The sequence below is a fragment of the Mesoplodon densirostris genome, chromosome 19, assembly GCF_025265405.1.
Source record: "Mesoplodon densirostris isolate mMesDen1 chromosome 19, mMesDen1 primary haplotype, whole genome shotgun sequence".
In the NCBI taxonomy this organism is placed as follows: Eukaryota; Metazoa; Chordata; class Mammalia; order Artiodactyla; family Ziphiidae; genus Mesoplodon; species Mesoplodon densirostris.
Window position 1 is genome coordinate 42220988 of NC_082679.1, and position 20664 is coordinate 42241651.

General features: G+C 39.1%; 1 protein-coding gene across 3 annotated transcripts in view; it reads right to left on the reverse strand.

Annotated features, from left to right (window-relative positions):
* The window catches only part of CDH8 (cadherin 8), a 358644-nt gene that overhangs the window by 188417 nt on the left and 149563 nt on the right, over positions 1–20664 (reverse strand). For all 3 annotated transcript variants that reach the window (XM_060083245.1, XM_060083246.1, XM_060083247.1), the window contains exon 3: positions 3912–4031. In XM_060083245.1, coding sequence (XP_059939228.1) covers positions 3912–4031 — 120 coding nt within the window. The remainder of the gene's footprint in view (positions 1–3911; positions 4032–20664) is intronic.

Genomic DNA, 20664 nt, shown 5'->3' on the forward strand with positions numbered 1-20664 from the left:
AATTTTATGTATTATTGTTTTAAATAAACATCACATTCTCAACGTTTTCTCTTTTGTTTTTGCCCTGCCTTGTGGCAGCCACAGAGGCCTACCGCTTGGACTTCTTCTCAAGAAAGAACTTGCCCAAGAGTGCAGTTAGCGGACAACCTCCAGCTGAGGCATTTTTAGGATCCGTTTTAAGATTCAAGCAGAGGACCTACTCTTCCCAGACACATCCCAGCCAATGACTGTGCATGGCAGGTGATAATAAAGCCTGGTCATTTGTGTGTACCATGAAACTCCTTTTAAGAGAAATCTTTGTTCCAGGGACCTCTATGGGTTTGGCCAAGACGCTGTCAAATCTACATTGCCTTATCCTATGTCCTCTCCTCCTAACTTACATGGGTATGAGATCTGTCTGCATCACAGTATCATGGGCTTCCCTGCCTACTTCTGTTTCATCTCTGATATGGATTGAATGTTTTTGTCCTTCTCCAGATTCATACACGGAACTGTAATCCCCACTGTGATGGTATTTGGATGTGGGGGCTTTGAGAGGTAGATCATGAGGGTGAAGCCCTCATAAATAGTATCAGTGTTCATGTATAAAGAGGCCAGAGAGCCAGCTTGTTCTCTTTCCAAGAGGAGAGGAGAAGTCAGCCTCTGCAACCCAGAAGAGGGTCCTCACCGGAACCCAACCATGACCACCCTGATCTCAAACTTCCAGCCTCTAGAACTCTAAGAAATAACTTTCTGACTCTTCTAAGCCACCCAGTTTATTGTATTTTGTTATAGCAGCTGGAACTAAGACAGTGCTTCTTCTATCTTTCACAGTCATTAACCCCCAGCAAGTCACTTGTTTTCCTAACTCCACCTCAGAGTCTATTTCCGAGAGGACACAACTGGTACACATCGTTTGGTCACAAGGAAGGGTACTTTCTTTCCATTTACTTACAAAATAAAAAATCCAAACGCTCAATGGTCTTTGTACATTTTTTCCTATATTTTTCTAATAGAAAATATTAAAAAGTATTCTGAATCTGTTTCTGTGTTTATACACACACACATACATTCATACCAGTTTCAAATTTTTTTTAAAAAAGAGAACAAAGGCCTCAGAGATTGACAAATTTAGATTCTTTGGGAAAAACTAACACTCAGTTTTCATTTGAACACACTCAAGTGTAATTATGCACACATTTACACAATAAGGTTTACATTTCACTCACACATATTGATGTTTCAGCTAAAGAACTTAGGCTGACTTTATTGATTATTAAATTTAGCCTCTATTTCCTTCTGCATTGTGTCTGCTTCAGTTAAAAACCTCAACTTCATTCAACCAATATTTATTAAGCAACTATTATGTATATGCTTCAAGTATCATTTCTCTCCATTACATTTTCCACAATAGTACCAGAATAACTTTCTAAAATATAAGTCAGATAACTTTGTATCTGTCACATTGGAAATGATAAGGCTAAAATGAATATGTGTTGAGATAAACACTCATTATGCTAAGTAAAAATGTAAACCTTAAATGATGCTGACAATATTTAATTAAGCAAATGGCAGTATATGTCAATGAGATGTAAAATTGCCCAAATCCTCTGACTTAGTAGCGGGCTTTTATTCTCTGTACTTCATGGTAAGTTATTCTTAAGATATAAATTATTTAAATGGCATCATCATACTTCCTTGTATTTATGTTGAAAAAAAAAGTCTGTCTGCCAAAATGGATTGTGAGATACTTGTAGGCTGAGATTAGCCTTTGTGCATTTTGTCTCCTTATACTTAATTTAGCACCTGGAACATAGTGAATGCTGACTGGATGTTTGCTTGATTAATATCCATTGCTGATCCAAAGATACAAACTTAGAGTTATAAAGTAAATAAGTCCTGGGGATATAATGTTCAGCACAGTGAGTATAGTTACTAATACTGTGTTGTATATTTGAAAGTTGCAAAGAGAGTAGATCCTAAAAGTCTGCATCGTAAGAAAAAAAATATATAACTACATGTGGTGATGGATGTTAACTAGACTTATTATGATAATCACTTCACAATATATACCTATTATCGAATCTTTATGTTATACATCTGAAACTAATATATAATTATGTGTCAATTATTTCTCACTGTAAATGGTGAACTTTTCAGATTCAAGTCAACAAATAGCCAAGGAGCAAAGGAGGAAACTATTCAATTCCCCTTGAGCAATTAACACATTTCTGTTTTGTGGAAGCCACTACACCATAACTATTGCTATGAAAAGAGAAGTTCAAAGATATCTGACAGTGGCTTTGAAATTAAGGACCTGGGTGTGCGTCCCAACTCTGGTCCCAACTCTCATTGTGACTTTGGCCAAGGAATAGGACATCTCTAGACTTTTTCTCTTCCCTCAAAATTCAGAGCTGACTACCTTCTCTACCACTTCCCCAGGGTCATCAAAGAGCACAAATGAGATGAAGTTTATGGCAGACTTCCTCTTTCACTGAGGAAGAAAATGTAATTATGCCCCTAATTAATATATTTTACAAGAGCTCTTTCCTGTTTCCAAATCTAAATTCAATTTTAAGCCATGACCTATTTATGTATAAATGTACTTTTTCCTCACTTTTAAATGCATGAGGATTTTACTCTTTGAATTAGAAAAAAGTGAGGAGAGGCTTTAAATATTTAATTTAATTAATAATTGACTTAATGGTAAGACATGGAAATTCATCTCAATATTGCTGAAAACTCATGAATCAAAGAAACAATATGTGTATGTGCCCACATGCTGAATTTTTCTATTTGGAAATCTGCAGACAAAACCACCAGATACAGAAGAAAAGTACACACAAAAGATGGTGCTGGGCCTCCCTGGTGGCGCAAGTGGTTGAGAGTCCGCCTGCCGATGCAGGGGATACGGGTTCGTGCCCCGGTCTGGGAGGATCCCATATGCCGCAGAGCGGCTGGGCCCGTGAGCCATGGCCGCTGAGCCTGCGCGTCCGGAGCCTGTGCGTCCGGAGCCTGTGCTCCGCAACGGGGGAGGCCACAACAGTGAGAGGCCCGCATACCGCAAAAAAAAAAAAAAAAAAAAAAAAAAAAAAAAAAAAAGATGGTGCTATATATAATAATTTTTAAATGTGCTACAAAAAACAAGATAAGTGTGACAAAATGGCTTACTCTCTTACTTCATTGTTAAAATTAAACAATAAAAGATATCTTCATTTACAAAAACTATCATTTTATGACGTTCCAAATCATTAAAAATAGTTTTTTTGTTTTGTCTTATTTTTTAAATAACTTATTTCCTATTTGCTAAAATCTATACCATTGGACTCAGGATACTGGTGGGGTTTAATACTGGCAAGAATAATAATATCTTCATAAGACCTCTAATGCATAGATATCAGTATCCTGTTTTACAAATGAGGAATCTAATAGCAAATGTAATAATATCCACGCATGGAATGATTAGCACGTGTCGTGTACTGTAGGTTTAATATTTACTGCTTCATCTGATCTTCATCATAAGGCTATAACGAAGGTTCCACAGCACTTTACAGATGTGTGAGTTGAAACTTAGAAAGCTTTATAAATGTTACTTGCCAAGCATCATGCAGCCTGTAAGTAACTGTATTTATTCTTAATCTGATATTTAAGTCTGCCTGCTTTATAAGCTCATTTTCCCAGGGATGAACAATGGTGCCAGGCCATCTGTTAAACAGGTGATACTCTACAAAGGATCTGCAATTCATTTTAATATGTATCAAAATGATCGTCAGGCTTGCCATGTACCTCCCATTACACAGGAACAACACATTCAAATGTTATTGATAGGCAGTGAAGTACTTAACCATCACATTTCATAATCCACATCCCAAGAAAAGTATTTTCCTGAAGCAATGACATGGTAAATAGAATTCAAAATTTAGGCCACAAACCTGTTTCAGGCTCAATGGAAAAATAAGGTTGCCCTTCCAAGATACTATAAACCAACTTCGCACTGTTTCCATAAACTGGGTCATCAGCATCGGTAGCTGTTACATTAGTGACAGACGTACCTAAAAGAAAAAAAAGAAAGAGAGAGAGAGAAAATAATAATTAACACGTTATTCTTTGCCAAGAACTAAATTTTGTCAAGCATATTATACAGAAATCCATGTGTGGGAATAAGAAAGAAAAGAAATCATTTTAAAAATATGGAGATAAACTACTCTATCATAACTTCAATGATACACAAACCTTTTAAAAGAAAGAGTACTGCTAGGTTGGAGTACTATATAAAGATAGCTCTTTTAGAATTGGTATTATTTAAGATTCCTTTGTAGTTTTCATTTAAAGATACCTATCAGATTCATGCGGGCTTAGAGAATATGAAAAAGATACATATCAAAGAAATATGAAACATAAGGTTAATAATATGATGGATATAACATGTAGCATTTAAGTTTTGCAAAAGCACAACTGAATGTACCTGGAAAAACTGGCTGCTGAATAAAGCTGTGCAGAAATATCAAAGGAATATTTTATCCCATTTTATTTAATTCCTCAGAATATAAAATTATATTGGAACTACCAAGTAATCAGCACGTTTAGATAATTGGGCCTATGGATAACAGAATCAAAACCTTTATTTTTTCCCAGATTTTCTATTTTTATTCACTCATTCATTTCGCAATCGAACATATTCAGCTTGCCTGATACAAAATATACATATTACAACAAAATCTACACTCAAGAAGCTTACAGTTTGGTGGTGGGAGGGAAGAGGAGGGAAGAGACAAATGTACCTAGACATTCAGCTGAATGCAGTAGCACCAGATTTGAATCCCTCACTTAATCCAGCACAGACTGGATACGGTCAGGGACAGCTTTCTGAGAGGCATTGCATTTGAGTGGAATTATGAAAGACAGGTAGAGTTTAACCAGGAGAAGAAAAGCAGGGGAGGAATTCTAAACAAAAGTCAAGCATAAGTAAAAGCAAAATAGTCTGAGGGAAATTCTGGGAATTGCTGAAAGTGGGGAGAAATTGGAGAAGTCTGGTGTGGTAACAGAATCATGTTCTGTGAGGGCAGGGTCAATGTCTTCCTCACCCAGTAAGCGCCAGACATATAATTATCGAACATATATTTGCTAATTGAATTAATGGACGAATGAATAAATTATCTGATGATTTCATGACCAATGGTAGGTAGGTATCACAAATGAGTTTCCTAGAAATAGATTCTAAGATGAAGATTTCTTGAATTTTTACTGAAGAGTCTCTTCGATCAACATCTGTGGGAAAGTGAAAAGGGCAAGTCTGAGCAGAAGGAATACTTGGGCAATGATGCAGTTACAACACAGACCTCAGTGGTCTCCCCTCTGGAGCTGGGATAGTCATTGAGGAGATCCATCCAGGACTTTAAACTCTGGCACTGAACAGTTATTGGCTGTGGGAACCTCCCTGAGAATGGAGGCTTGGCCCTGGTCCAGGGAGCTATCTTCAGCTGAGGGATCATCAGCCCTGAGCTGTCAATTGTCAACACTCCCAGCAGCTTAGGGAAGAGTGTTTTAAACCTGAAGGGAGTTGAGGGTGGATCTGAGCAGCATTTCTCTACGTTTGCTGAAACAATGTAGAGCCTTTGCAAAATCTTGCCAATCGAAATCTTTCTGAAGTGTTTTGAATTACAGTCACTACAGAGGACAACGTAATGATATTTGTCAAGCAGTTGATTGTCCTGTAAAATTGGAATTTTTACTCAGAATGATGATTCAGAGGTGCTACAAAAGTCTACAGTCAGAAATATAAAAATGTTCTGAATGTCAGTTGTGTAATACATTCCACCAGATACTGGGAACGGTATCAAAAAAATAATAAAGACTCACTTTCACAGGTAGCTCATCAACGAGCTGGTGAAATGAGGACATGAAAGTACAGTATTTGCAGTTATTTGAATATTGTGTGGGATGGAGAAGAAATGGAGGAAAAACATTCCAGGTGACAGGAGGATAATAAGATGAAAGTGACTAGATTGTTCTAGGAGGAGAGATGTCTGGAAAAGCCAGCCATTAAAGCTAAGGTTGGAGATGCGAGCTGAGAACAAAATACAAGGGCACGTGAATGTCAAGATGGGGAGAGTTGGCTTTATCCTGTAGGAAAGAAGAGAAAATATATCAGTTAGGGATCAACCCTAGGTAGGAGGCTCCTCCATTAGTGCTCCCAGATTCAGTTGGAGGCAGAGATGTAGAAGATTAGGTGATCAGATGAGTTATGCGGTTTACAGCAATAGTCCAGTTAAGAGGTGACAAAACATTGACACTGGGTAATGACAATAAATATGGGTCTCAACGCTTATTTTCTTGTTTTGGTCCTTGCATTAAGTTTATCTAAAATGTTCAACTGGGGGTAAGCTGAGTAAGAGATTTTAAAAAATGAATCACGAGAAAAGATTCAAGAATTACTGAAAGAAGTGAGCTCAGAGACTGATCAGAAAGGGTGAACTCTTCCATGCAGAAGACCACGCAATAACTTTTTTGTTTTCCTTTGTTTTGTTCTGTATTTATTTAGATTTCTTTTAGGAGAAATGATCTTCCCCCATTATGAAGTAACACATTATCAGGAAAATAAAGTCAAGCTCTATAGTCTGTATCATGCTAAGTTAGTCAGTGTGAGCATTTTGTACCAGGCTCTGTTTAGGCTGGAAAAAGGAGAAGTGACAAAGTAAAAACTTTCTGTCATCAACAAATTTACCTTCTAGTGAGGGACTCTAAAATTAAGAAATGTCTTCACAGAGAAAAAAATAAATAAATCTAGATAGTGTCTGAACAATGACAGGATCCCTGCATGTATTTGTTGGGTGAGTGTATTTGGGCAGAGTAGTGTGGGGTTAATAGTTTCACAGATGGAATAGTTCCATGTGGAATGTTCTGAAACAAGCACCTCTTTCTCTTTGGACTTAACTTGTCTTAGCCCCAGATTTCAAATCTACAATGAATATTAGAGTTACTGTGAGGGTCAAGCAAAATAATATATGTAGGGGCTAGAACAGAAATTACCACATGCTAAGCCTGTGAGTATCACCCTCTGCTCATGGATTAGAATCTAGCTTTGGAAAATATTTAGATCCCTAAGGTTCCTTTCAGATCTGTAGGATGGCAATACAGGGATGAGGGTGGGATACTTATTAAAGTCTTCTCAGGCAATCTGATGTAAAGCCACAGTTCAGAACAGCTGGAGTGGGCACCAGACTTTTAAAATTTTAACTTCACTCTTCTCCATAGAAGTATTAATTTCTACCCTGATTACCGTGAAGAACTTTTGCTCAGATTTGTATATAAAATGAAGTAATTTTTAAACCACTCCTACTTCATAAACAGTCATGGAGATTATTTCTTATTAAATAGAAGTTGGGGATAGTTCCTTGAGAATTTACTGTTACAAGACTGATGAAGATTACATGTATTTTCATTAGTTAGTATAAATTTATATTATCTTATTATGAGAGGATTCCTATCACATTACCTAACATTGAGGAAAGAGTAGGGGGCCATTTTCTCTATCATTTACACGCTCTGCTCTGTGATTCCGTTTTTTCACATACAAAAACAATAGTTTTTATTCTTCAAACCTCAAAGTTTTGTGTGAGGATCAAATGAGATACTAGTAAGTAGAGAGCAGTGGCTCAGAAGATAAATTTGAAGTCGAACTGTCTCTAACCAGAACACCTGTTTTATATTCCATCCTCAACTTTTACTAGTTCTGTGTCCTTGGCCAAGTAACACAATTCTTCTAAGCTTGGATTCCTTAACCTGTAAGAAAGGAAGGTGATAGTAATTGTTATATCCTAGGTTTATTGAGTTAATTAAATATAATAATCTATGCAAACAGTATAGAAGAGTTATTTACACAATATTTCTGAGAGCTTATTGTCACTATAATTACATGTACATTATGTGTATGTACATGAGAGACTGAATAATAAACTAGTCTTTTACAATTTTAAGTGGTGGTGGATGTTGTAATTTATAATTAAGTGTAGTCCTGCCTAGTCGTTATAATAGTAGCTCATTTCCGCTGGAGAGGATGCGGAGAAAAGGGAACCCTCCTACACTGTTGGTGGGAACGTAAGTTGGTGCAGCCACTGTGGAAGAAAGTATGGAGGTTCCTTGGAAAACTAAAAATAGAATCACCACATGATCCAGCAATCCCACTCCTGGGCACATATCCAGACAAAACTTTAATTCAAAAAGAGGCATGCACCCCTATATTCCTAGCAGCACTATTCACAATAACCAAGACATGGAAACAATCTACATGTCCATCGACAGAGGAATGGATAAAGAAGATGTGGTACATATATAACAATGGAATACTACTCAGCCATAAAAAAGAATGAAATAATGCCATTTGTAGCAACACAGATGCAACTATAGATTATAATACTAACTCAGGTAAGTCAGAAAGAGAAAGACAAATACCATATGATACCACTTATATGTGGAATCTAAAATATGACACAAATGAACCTATCTATGAAACAGAAACAGAATCAGGGACATAGAGAATAGACTGGTGGTTGTCAAGGGGGAGGAGGGTGGGAGAAGCATGGATTGGGAGTTTGGGATTAGCAGACGCAAACTATTATATACAGAATGGATAAAAAACAAAGTCCTCCTGTATAGCACAGGGAACTATATTCAATATCCTGGGATAAACCATAATGGAAAAGAAAAAAATAATAGCTCATTTCCTTAACTTTGGAAGAGGAAACACAAAAAGGTATTCTCAAATGTAACAATATGTTCTTGTCTTTAATAAGAAAGTGACTTAGAAAGCACACACACACACACACACACACACACACACACAAATCTCACATTCTCCCATCCAGTCAATTCCATGTCAATTTGCTCTGTGGTATAAAATTGCTGTGGGTTCAAAAATACAATGTATTTTGATGTAGCCAGCACAAGACCAGGCACTGGACACATCCTCAATACAAGTTTCTCAATGTTATTTGAGTGAATATCTCCCATATTTGAGTGTCATATCTCCCCGTCCATGCAAATCCCACACGCTTCCCAAGAAGAACCACTGGGCTGGGGTCTGTAACAAAGCTAAGACAAGCTTTTACCCACATCCTCCTCCAGGATATTTCTGCCTGTTATCTGGCTTCCCAGGAAATCTGCATCCTTCAACTTCAGACACCTGGAAATGAAAAGGCAGCACTACTTTCCATCAAGGATGATATTTCTCCTAATACTGATTCAAGACTGTTGATGTACCTGTACACTGGAATAAATGTGTGCAGAGGTTTTGTGGATGCATTTGTCAAGTGATTACCCAGAGGGGGAAAAATGGATGCTTTGAGGTTAATCTTACGGCAGAAAAGATTTTTAGTCAAGCTGCAGTATAGGCTTCTCCATGGAAATGCATGCAGAATGCAGACCACAGAGGCAAATTGAAAAGTGTAAACCTTGCGGGATAATGTTTCTTCAAAGCGGCAAGTGTTGGTGTGTGATAAATAGGACCCTGAGTAATACCCAGGAAATATAACAACAGGATTCTCTGTTTGTGTTTTCGTTTGGAACTGTTTTTGTCCCTTTGTCGAGGATACAAGAGACTCATTTAGCTAGTGACTATAAATTTGACACTGTGCCATTTCTCCAAGAAAGCCCCTATTATAATCCAACTTGATGCTGATACTAATTATAATAATATAGCTGATGTATTTCCAGCTGTTGTCAACAAAAATGATCCCTGTCACCACAATTCATCCTGCTAGTATCAAGTCAAGTGTAAACATGTCAACTCCAAGGTGAATTCTGCTTTTAATAAACCCATTTTTCTGCACTTAGCTTCTTGGTTAAGTGCAATTTGCCAAAGTGCTGCTTGGATTTTAATTAACAGAGGGCTCCAGTATCATTTGCCTCTTGCCACACCTGAAAGTCCCCTCCCATTAGCAGCAGAACCTACACATCTGCCCCCTATAACGACAGCAAACACTACAAGAAAAATTAACCATCAAAAATTTTACACTGTCAGATTAGAGGTTCCAGTTTGCTTACAATCTAAGATGAAAGGTCTTCGGGAAAATAAGATGTTGGGATTTGGGTAGGGCAGCTCTGTTAGCTAGGCTCTACTTCTTGATGAGCAAGACAGCACACCAATTCTGCACATTACTAAGAAAAAATGCTGGTGTTGACACCCTAAGCAGAAAAACAAAGGTTTGGTGCAGCGTGAAAATGTGCACACTGGAAAAGCTAAAACTCTTACGATAAGAAGAACACAAACCCCATTTGCAAAGACTCATTTGCAATACATTTTCAGAGAGTAAACATTTCAATAGCAGGTGAAAAAATAAAACAGCAGAACCTTTGCAATAGCTGAAATTCAGAAAGGTATGCATTATTGGCCCCTCTAATATCATCTTCCAACTTTGATTTGACCTTTTGGCTACTCTGATCCAAGTTCAGTATGTACAATACCCAGAAAGAGCGTCTGGCTTCATCATCTGAAAACATGTTACTTAAACATTCAGATTTTCCAAAGATCATAGGCCCAACAGGTCACAGCAACCGATGCAAATGCTTTCATTATTTTAATAAAAATAAACCCTCAACTCATCTTCCCTCATCCTCCTTATTAATTCCCCCGAGTAGTAGGCAATACAAGACGTAATGGGGACCAGGTGTTGCTAATGACAACCCTTTTTGGTTGTTGAATAGCAGGGCAATAATTTCATAATACCTGTGTAACTTGTTGACTTACTAGAAGCTGAAGCATCCGGCCCTGGATGTTTTAAACGTGTCATGCGATATCCATTTTTTTTTTTTTTTTAAAGTTTTATCGAACCATGCTCTGGAGTTCTTCTTTACATGACTGGCATGCACTTTTAGAGGTTTCTTTGGTTTGTTTGTTGTGCACCCCGTACCCCACCCCCAATTACAACACAGCACAGACCTAGTGTGCTTAAGAAAAAATCTGAGGGGAGAGAGGGGTAAGATGGCGGAAGGGGAAGATGGCGGAAGAGCAAGACGCGGAGATCACTTTCCTCCCCACAAATACATCAGAAATACATCTACACGTAGAACAACTCCTACAGAACACCTACTGAACGCTGGCAGAAGACCTCAGACCCCCCAAAAGTCAAGAAACTCCCCCACGTACTTGGGTAGGGCAAAAGAAAAAAGAATAAACAGAGACAAAAGAATAGGGACGGGACCTGCACCAGTGGGAGGGAGCCGTGAAGGAGGAAAGGTTTCCGCACACCAGAAGCCCCTTCGCGGGCGGAGACTGCGGGTAGCAGAGGGGGGAAGCTTCGGAGCCACGGAGGAGAGCACAGCAACAGGGGTGCAGAGGGCAAAGCGGAGAGACTCCCGCACAGAGGATCGGTGCCGACCAGCACTCACCAGCCCGAGAGGCTTGTCTGCTCACCCTCCAGCGTGGGCGGGGCTGGGAGCTGAGGCTCCGGCTTCGGTCAGAGCGCGGGGAGAGGACTGGGGTTGGCGCGTGAACACAGCCTGAAGGGGTTAATGCACCACGGCTAGCCGGGAGGGAGTCCGGGAAAAAGTCTGGACCTGCCGAAAAGGCAAGAGACTTTTTCTTCCCTCTTTCTTTCTTGGTGCGAGAGGAGAGGGGATTAAGAGCGCTCCTTAAAGGGGCTCCAGAGACGGTCGCGAGCCGCGGCTAACAGCGCGGACCCCAGAGACGGGCATGAGACGCTAAGGCTGCTGCTGCCACCACCAAGAAGCCTGTGTGCGAGCACAGGTCACTCTCCACACCTCCCTTCCGGGGAGCCTGGGTAGCCCGCCACTGCCAGGGTCCCAGGAACCAGGCACAATTTCCCCAGGAGAACGCACGGCGCGCCTCACGCTGGTGCAACGTCACGCCGACCTCTGCCGCCGCAGGCACGCCCCACACTCCATGCCCCCCCTCCCCCAGGCCTGAGTGAGCCAGAGTCCCTGAATCAGCGGCTCCTTTAACCCCGACCTGTCTGAGCGAAGAAAAGATGCCCTCCGGCGACCTACATGGAGAGGCGGGGCCAAATCCAAAGCTGAACCCCGGGAGCTGTGCGAACAAAGAAGAGAAAGGGAAATCTCTCCCGGCAGCCTCAGGAGCATAGGATTAAATCTCCACAATCAACTTGATGTACCTGCATCTGTGGAATACCTGAATAGACAACGAATCAACCCAAATTGAGGAGGTGGACTTTGAGAGCAAGATTTATTATTTTTTCCCCTTTTCCTCTTTTATTGAGTGTGTATGTGTATGCTTCTGTGTGAGATTTTGTCTGTATAGCTTTGCTTTCACCATTTGTCCTAGGGTTCGATCCGTCTATTTTTTGTTTTTTACTTAAAAAATTTTTTTTCTTAATAACTATATTTTTATTTTAATAACTATTTTATTTTACCTTTCTTTTCTTTTCTTTTATCCTCTTTCTTTCTACTTTTTCTCCCTTTTATTCTGAGCCGTGTGGGTGAAAGGCTCTTGGTGCTGCAGCCAGGAGTCAGTGCTGTGCCTCTGAGGTGGGAGAGCCAACTTCAGGACACCCGTCCACAAGAGACCTACCAGCTCCATGTAATATCAAATGGCAAAAATCTCCCAGAGATCTCCATCTCAACACCAAGACCCTGCTTCACTCAACGACCAGCAAGCTACAGTGCTGGACACCCTATGCCAAACAACTAGCAAGACAGGAACACAACCCCACCCATTAGCAGAGAGGCTTCCTAAAATCATAATGAGGCCACAGACACCCCAAAACACACCACCAGACGTGGACCTGCCCACCACAAAGACAAGATCCAGCCTCATCCACCAGAACATAGGCACTAGTCCCCTCAACCAGGAAGCCTACAAAACCCACTGAACCAACCTGAGCCACTGGTAACAGACACCAAAAACAACGGGAACTACGAACCTGCAGCCTGCAAAAAGGAGACCCCAAACACAGTAAGATAAGCAAAAGGAGAAGACAGAAAAACACACAGCAGATGAAGGAGCAAGGTAAAAACCCACCAGACCTAACAAATGAAGAGGAAACAGGCAGTCTACCTGAAAAAGAATTCAGAATAATGATAGTAAAGATGATCCAAAATCTTGGAAATACAATAGAGAGAATGCAAGAAACATTTAACAAGGACCTAGAAGAACTAAAAGGAAACAAGCAATGATGAACAACACAATAATTGAAATTAAAAATACTCTAGAAGGGATCAATAGCAGAATAACTGAGGCAGAAGAACAGATAAGTGACGTAGAAGATAAAATAGTGGAAATAACTACTGCAGAGAAGAATAAAGAAAAAAACAATGAAAAGAACTGAGGACAGTCTCAGAGACCTCTGGGACAACATTAAATGCACCAACGTTCGAATTATAGGGGTTCCAGAAGAAGGAGAGAAAAAGAAAGGGACTGAGAAAATATTTGAAGAGATTATAGTTGAAAACTTCCCTAATATGGGAAAGGAAATAGTTAATCAAGTCCAGGAAGCACAGAGAGTCCCATACAGGAAAAATCCAAGGAAAAACACGCCAAGACACATATTAATCAAACTGTCAAAAATTAAATACAAAGAAAACATATTAAAAGCAGCAAGGGGAAAACAACAAATAACACACAAGGGAATCCCCATCAGGTTAACAGCTGATCTTTCAGCAGAAACTCTGCAAGCCAGAAGGGACTGGCAGCCCATATTTAAAGTGATGAAGGAGAAAACCTGCAACCAAGATTACTCTACCCAGCAAGGATCTCATTCAGATTTGATGGAGAAATTAAAACCTTTACAGAGAAGCAACAGTTGAGAGAGTTCAGCACCACAAAACCAGCCTTACAACAAATGCTAAAGGATCTTCTCTAGGCAAGAAACACAAAAGAAGGAAAAGACCTACAATAACAAACCCAAACAATTAAGAAAATGGGAATAGGAACATACATATCGATAATTACCTTAAATGTAAATGGATTAAATGCTCCCACTAAAAGACACAGACTGACTGAATGGATACAAAAACAAGACCCATATATATGCTGTCTACAAGAGACCCACTTCAGACCTAGAGACATATACAGACTGAAAGTGAGGGGATGGAAGAAGATATTCCATGCAAATGGAAATCAAAAGAAAGCTGGAGTAGTAATTCTCATATCAGACAAAACAGATTTTAAAATAAAGACTATTAGAAGAGACAAAGAAGGACACTACATAATGATCAAGGGACCAATCCAAGAAGAGGATATAACAATTTTAAATATTTATGCACCCAACATAGGCGCACCTCAATACATAAGGCAAGTACTAACAGCCATAAAAGCGGAAATCGACAGTAACACATTCATAGTAGGGGACTTTAACACCCCACTTTCACCAATGGACAGATCATCCAAAATGAAAATAAATAAGGAAACACAAGCTTTAAAGGATACATTAAACAAGATGGACTTAATTGATATTTATAGGACATTCCATCCAAAAACAACAGAATACACATTTTTCTCAAGTGCTCATGGAACATTCTCCAGGATAGATCATATATTAGGTCACAAATAAAGCCTTGGTAAATTTAAGAAAACTGAAATTGTATCAAGTATCTTTTCTGACCACAATGCTATACGAGACTAGATATCAATTACAGGAAAAGATCTGTAAAAAATACAAACACATGGAGGCTAAACAATACACTACTTAATAATGAAGTGATCACTGAAGAAATCAAAGAGGAAATCAAAAAATACCTAGAAACAAATGACAATGGAGACACGACGACCCAAAACCAATGGGATGCTGTAAAAGCAGTTCTAAGAGGGAAGTTTATAGCAATACAATCCTACCTTAAGAAACAAGAAACATCTCGAATAAACAACTTAACCTTGCACCTAAAGCAATTAGAGAAAGAAGAACAAAAAAAACCAAAGTTAGCAGAAGGAAAGAAATCATAAAGGTCAGATAAGAAATAAATGAAAAAGAAATGAAGGAAACGATGGCAAAGATCAACAAAACTAAAAGCTGGTTCTTTGAGAAGATAAACAAAATTGATAAACCATTAGCTAGACTAATCAAGAAAAAAAGGGAGAAGACTCAAATCAATAGAATTAGAATTGAAAAAGGAGAAGTAACAACTGACGCTGCAGAAATACAAAAGATCATGAGAGATTACTACAAGCAACTCTATGCCAATAAAATGGACAACCTGGAAGAAATGGACAAATTCTTAGAAATGCACAACCTGCCAAGACTGAATCAGGAAGAAATAGAAAATATGAACAGACCAATCACAAGCACTGAAATTGAAACTGCGATTTAAAATCTTCCAACAAACAAAAGCCCAGGACCAGACGGCTTCACAGGCAAATTCTATCAAACATTTAGAGAAGAGCTAACACCTATCCTTCTCAAACTCTTCCAAAATATAGCAGAGGGAGGAACACTCCCAAATTCATTCTACGAGGCCACCATCACCCTGATACCAAAACCAGACAAAGATGTCACAAAGAAAGAAAACTACAGGCCAATATCACTGATGAACATAGATGCAAAAATCCTCAATAAAATACTAGCAAACAGAATCCAACAGCACATTAAGAGGATCATACACCATGATAAAGTGGGTTTTATTCCAGGAAAGCAAGGATTCTTCAATATACGCAAATCAATCAATGTGATACACCATATTAACAAATTGAAGGAGAAAAACCATATGGTTATCTCAATAGATGCAGAGAAAGCTTTTTTTTTTTTTTTTTTTTTTTTTTTTTTCTTTTTGCGGTATGTGGGCCTCTCACTGTTGTGGCCTCTCCCGTTGCGGAGCACAGGCTCCGGATGCGCAGGCCCAGCGGCCATGGCTCACGGGCCCAGCCGCTCCGCGGCATATGGGATCCTTCCAGACCGGGGCACGAACCCGTATCCCCTGCATCGGCAGGCGGACTCTTAACCACTGCGCCACCAGGGAGGCCCCAGAGAAAGCTTTTGACAAAATTCAACACCCATTTATGATAAAAACCCTCCAGAAAATAGGTATAGAGGGAGCTTTCCTCAACATAATAAAGGCCATATATGACAAACCCACAGCCAACATCATCCTCAATGGTAAAAAACTGAAACCATTTCCACTAAGATCAGGAAAAAGACAAGGTTGCCCACTCTCACCACCCTTATTCAACATAGTTTTGGAAGTTTTAGCTACAGCAATCAGAGAAGAAAAGGAAATAAAAGGAATCCACAGCAGAAAAGAAGAAGTAAATCTGTCACTGTTTGCAGATGACATGATACTGTACATAGAGAATCCTAAAGACACTACCAGAAAACTACTAGAGCTAATCAATGAATTCGGTAAAGTAGCCAGATACAAAATTAATGCACAGAAATCTCTTGCATTCCTATACACTAATGATGAAAAATGTTAAAGTGAAATCAAGAAAATACTCCCATTTACCACTGCAAGAAAAAGAATAAAATATCTAGGAATAAACCTACCTAAGGAGACAAAAGACCTGTATGCAGAAAATTATAAGACACCGATGAAAGAAATTAAAGATGATACAAATAGATGGAGAGATATACCATGTTCTTGGATTGGAAGAATCAACATTGTGAAAATGACTCTACTACCCAAATCAATCCACAGATTCAAGGCAATCCCTATCAAACAACCACTGGCATTTTTCACACAACTAAAACAAAAAATTTCACAATTTGTATGGAAACACAAAAGACCCCGAATAGCCAAAGCAATCTTGAGAAACAAAAACGGAGCTGGAGGAATCAGGCTCCCTGACTTCAGAGTATACTACAAAGCTACCGTAATCAAGACAGTATGGTACTGGCACAAAAACAGAAAGATAGATCAATGGACCAGGATAGAAAGCCCAGAGATAAACCCATGCACATATGGTCAGCTTATCTTTGATAAAGGAGGCATGAATGTACAGTGGAGAAAGGACAGCCTCTTCAATAAGTGGTGCTGGGGAAACAGGACAGGTACATGTAAAAGTATGAGATTAGATCACTTCCTAACACCATACACAAAAATAAGCTCAAAATGGATTAAAGACCTAAATGGAAGGCCAGAAACTATCAAACTCTTAGAGGAAAACATAGGCAGAACACTCTATGACATAAATCACAGCAAGATCCTTTTTGACCCACCTTCTAGAGAAATGGAAATAAAACCAAAAATAAACAAATGGGACCTAATGAAACTTCAAAGCTTTTGCACAGCTAAGGAAACCATAAACAAGACCAAAAGACAACCCTCAGAATGGGAGAAAATATTTGCAAATGAAGCAACTGACAAAGGATTAACCTCCAAAATTTACAAGCAGCTCATGCAGCTCAATAACAAAAAAACAAACAACCCAATCCAAAATGGGCAGAAGACCTAAATAGACATTTCTCCAAAGAGGATATATAGACTGCCAACAAACACATGAAAGAATACTCAACATCATTAATCATTAGAGAAATGCAAATCAAAACTACAATGAGATATCATCTCACACAAGTCAGAATGGCCATCATCAAAAAATCTGGAAACAATAAATGCTGGAGAGGGTGTGGAGAAAAGGGAACACTCTTGCACTGCTGGTGGGAATGTGAATTGGTACAGCCACTATGGAGAACAGTATGGAGGTACCTTAAAAAAACTAAAAATAGAATTAACCATATGACCCAGCAATCCCACTAGTGGGCATATACCCTGAGAAAACCATAATTCAAAAAGAGTCATGGACCAAAATGTTCATTGCAGCTCTATTTACAATAGCCAGGAGATGGAAACAACCTAAGTGTCCATCATCGTATGAATGGATAAAGAAGATGTGGCACATATGTACAATGGAATATTACTCAGCCATAAAAAGAAACGAAACTGAGCTATTTGTAATGAGGTGGATGGACCTAGAGTCTGTCATACAGAGTGAAGTAAGTCAGAAAGAGAAAGACAAATACCGTATGCTAACACATATATATGGAATTTAAGAAAAAAAAATGTCATGAAGAACTTAGGGGTAAGACAGGAATAAAGACACAGACCTACTAGAGAATGGACTTGAGGATACGGAGAGTGGGAAGGGTAAGCTGTGACAAAGTGAGAGAGTGGCATGGACATATATACACTACCAAATGTAAAACAGATAGCTAGTGGGAAGCAGCCGCATAGCACAGGGAGATCAGCTCGGTGCTTTGTGACCACCTAGAGGGGTGGGATAGGCAGGGTGGGAGGGAAGGAGACGAAAGAAGAAAGAGATATGGGAACATATGTATATGTATAACTGATTCACTTTGTTATTAAGCAGAAACTTACATACCATTGTAAAGCAATTATACTCCAATAAAGATGTAAAAAAAAAAAAAGAAAAAGAAAAAATCTGAGAAATAAATGCAGGCAGCCAATGCATTTTTCTTCACATCTCTCTGACTGATAACACAGGTTTCAACATTCATTTCTCCTGAATGGCCTCAAGCAAACTCCCCCAGTGGGAAAGATGGCCTAAATCCTACGAGTATTTATTTTCTCATTTTGCTGTTTGATTATAGAAGACATACGCCAGACACCCAAATCGCCAAGGGATGCTTTACTGTGTCTTTGGAGGAAGAGGAGGATTAAACATGGATCAGTAAAAATTACAGCTTGTTTTTTTTGTTTTTTGTAACCCTGTGTATGAAGAATTCTTCCCAACCAAGTTCTGGGTGAAATAAATAGTGAACTGTACCACCTGACTGTTTGGGTTTCGTTCACCTATAAGCAAGAAGACAGGTTTCCACTTCCTTCTAGGAACTTGTGCTCTGAACCACTGTTGTTTAACTAGAAAGTTATGTCAGGGTGATAATAGAAGATTTAACCCTTCTCTTTCGTTGGTGATCAATCCTGCAATTGAACAGGAGGCCGAGGTGGCCTCCGCTTGCCATTTCACTTTAGAAACCTCTCTTTGAAGACACACACCACACAGTGCAATCCTTAACAATCACGTCCCACACCATCTTCTTTTGCAAAGGCCTAACCATTGCTCGTTGGGTGTTCTCCTCCTGTGCCAGCTCTCAGCCTGTAGTGAAATGTTGCTGCCAAATTCTACAGGCTCCAAATTGAATTTATTATGGGAACAGGGACAGATTCTTAACTGCAGTCGGGTGGATGGACAGCACCAAAATGTATCCTGTCATTTCTCTGGCTCTGTTTTGAGACGTAAACTGGGGAAATAAAATTCAGTTTCCATATTATATTCTGGAGCATTTCGAGGTATAAACAGTTTTGTAACTTAATGAAACCTCCATACACACTTAACGTTGTGTTTTTAAAATGAGCCTGAAAGTTTCTGGAACAATTAAACACTTCAGAAAACGCACTGGAGCACACAGATGTCTTCTATTCACCCATGCATCATTTCAGCAAACATCTGTAATGTGCATCGGGTGAGAGAAATGAAAAATATTGTATGAAAATGTGTAACTGTAAAATCTCAGCCATGTTTACTATGCATAGGAGAAAAATGCCTTCTATATCCCGTGCAAACAACGCCAGGATGGTGGCCTACCCACTGCTTTCACAAACGTATAATGAGGACAATTGGAGGCCTGGTTGTGAAAACTAATAAGCTGTCTGTTTTACAGTTTCATGTGCATAAATAAATGCTTTCAGAATCGGAATGACTCTTTTATAATACAACAGGGGGAAAAAAGTATATTTTCTTTTCTTAGGTGGCCTGTTCCCAGCAAGCAGGCCTTTGCTATTCCAGTACCTATGGAACAAAATCCTATAAATGCTTAAGAAGTAAACTAGCATCATTTATGCTTTAGACTGACAGCTATCTCCATCCTGACCTTGCACAATTATCCTACCAGTGGCACTGCAGGCATCTTCTACAATGTGTCAGGATTGCAGTAGGTGGAAGCTTTGTTTATTCTGTTTTATTATCTGAATTCATTCATTCACTCGCACAAAGCCTATTTGCATATTACGTGCTGTGTGCGGCTCAGAGTTAGATGGGGAGGGTACAAGAATGTGCAACAAAGTCCGAGTTTCTGTCCCAACAGTGTTTGAAATTTATTTTAGCAGTGCTTTCACATCATTTCACTTTATTACAGGAAACTGTGCCAATCTTTAAGTTTATTTCTAGAAGACGATGCAGTGGAAAACACCTATATGCCACAGTTATAACGGCAGAAGATCTTTTTCACATCATCTTATTATAAGACAGATCATATTCTACATCAATGACTTGCCACTCTCACACAGCAAGGGCATTTTTTTTACATCTTTAAGGCTCAGTTTCTTAACCTAAAAAATGGGAATGATATCACCCACTTCATGTTGTTATTCTAAGGTTCCATAAAGGTACCACACAATCAGCACTCCCTGGGTGATGGGACATTGTATAAAGCCACATCCCTGGGCTCTCCAGGGCATGCTACTACTTTATTTACATTTGATGAAGTGAGAATTTGGGGCCAAGATGCGTGAGAAAAAATTAACCATTACAGTGGCTGTTCATTTTTATTCTTTTAGAATAAGCTTAATTTTCTAGTTAAAAGACAGGACTTTTAAAAATTTCAGTAGTGTGGTCGTGGCTGCCCTGCATCCCCTTTCTTTCTTTCTTTTTCCCCCCAGCTTTATTGAGGTATAATTGACAAAAAAAATTGCAATATATTTAAAGTGGTGTACAACGTGATGATTTGATATATGTATACACTGTGAAATGATTACCACAGTCAAGTT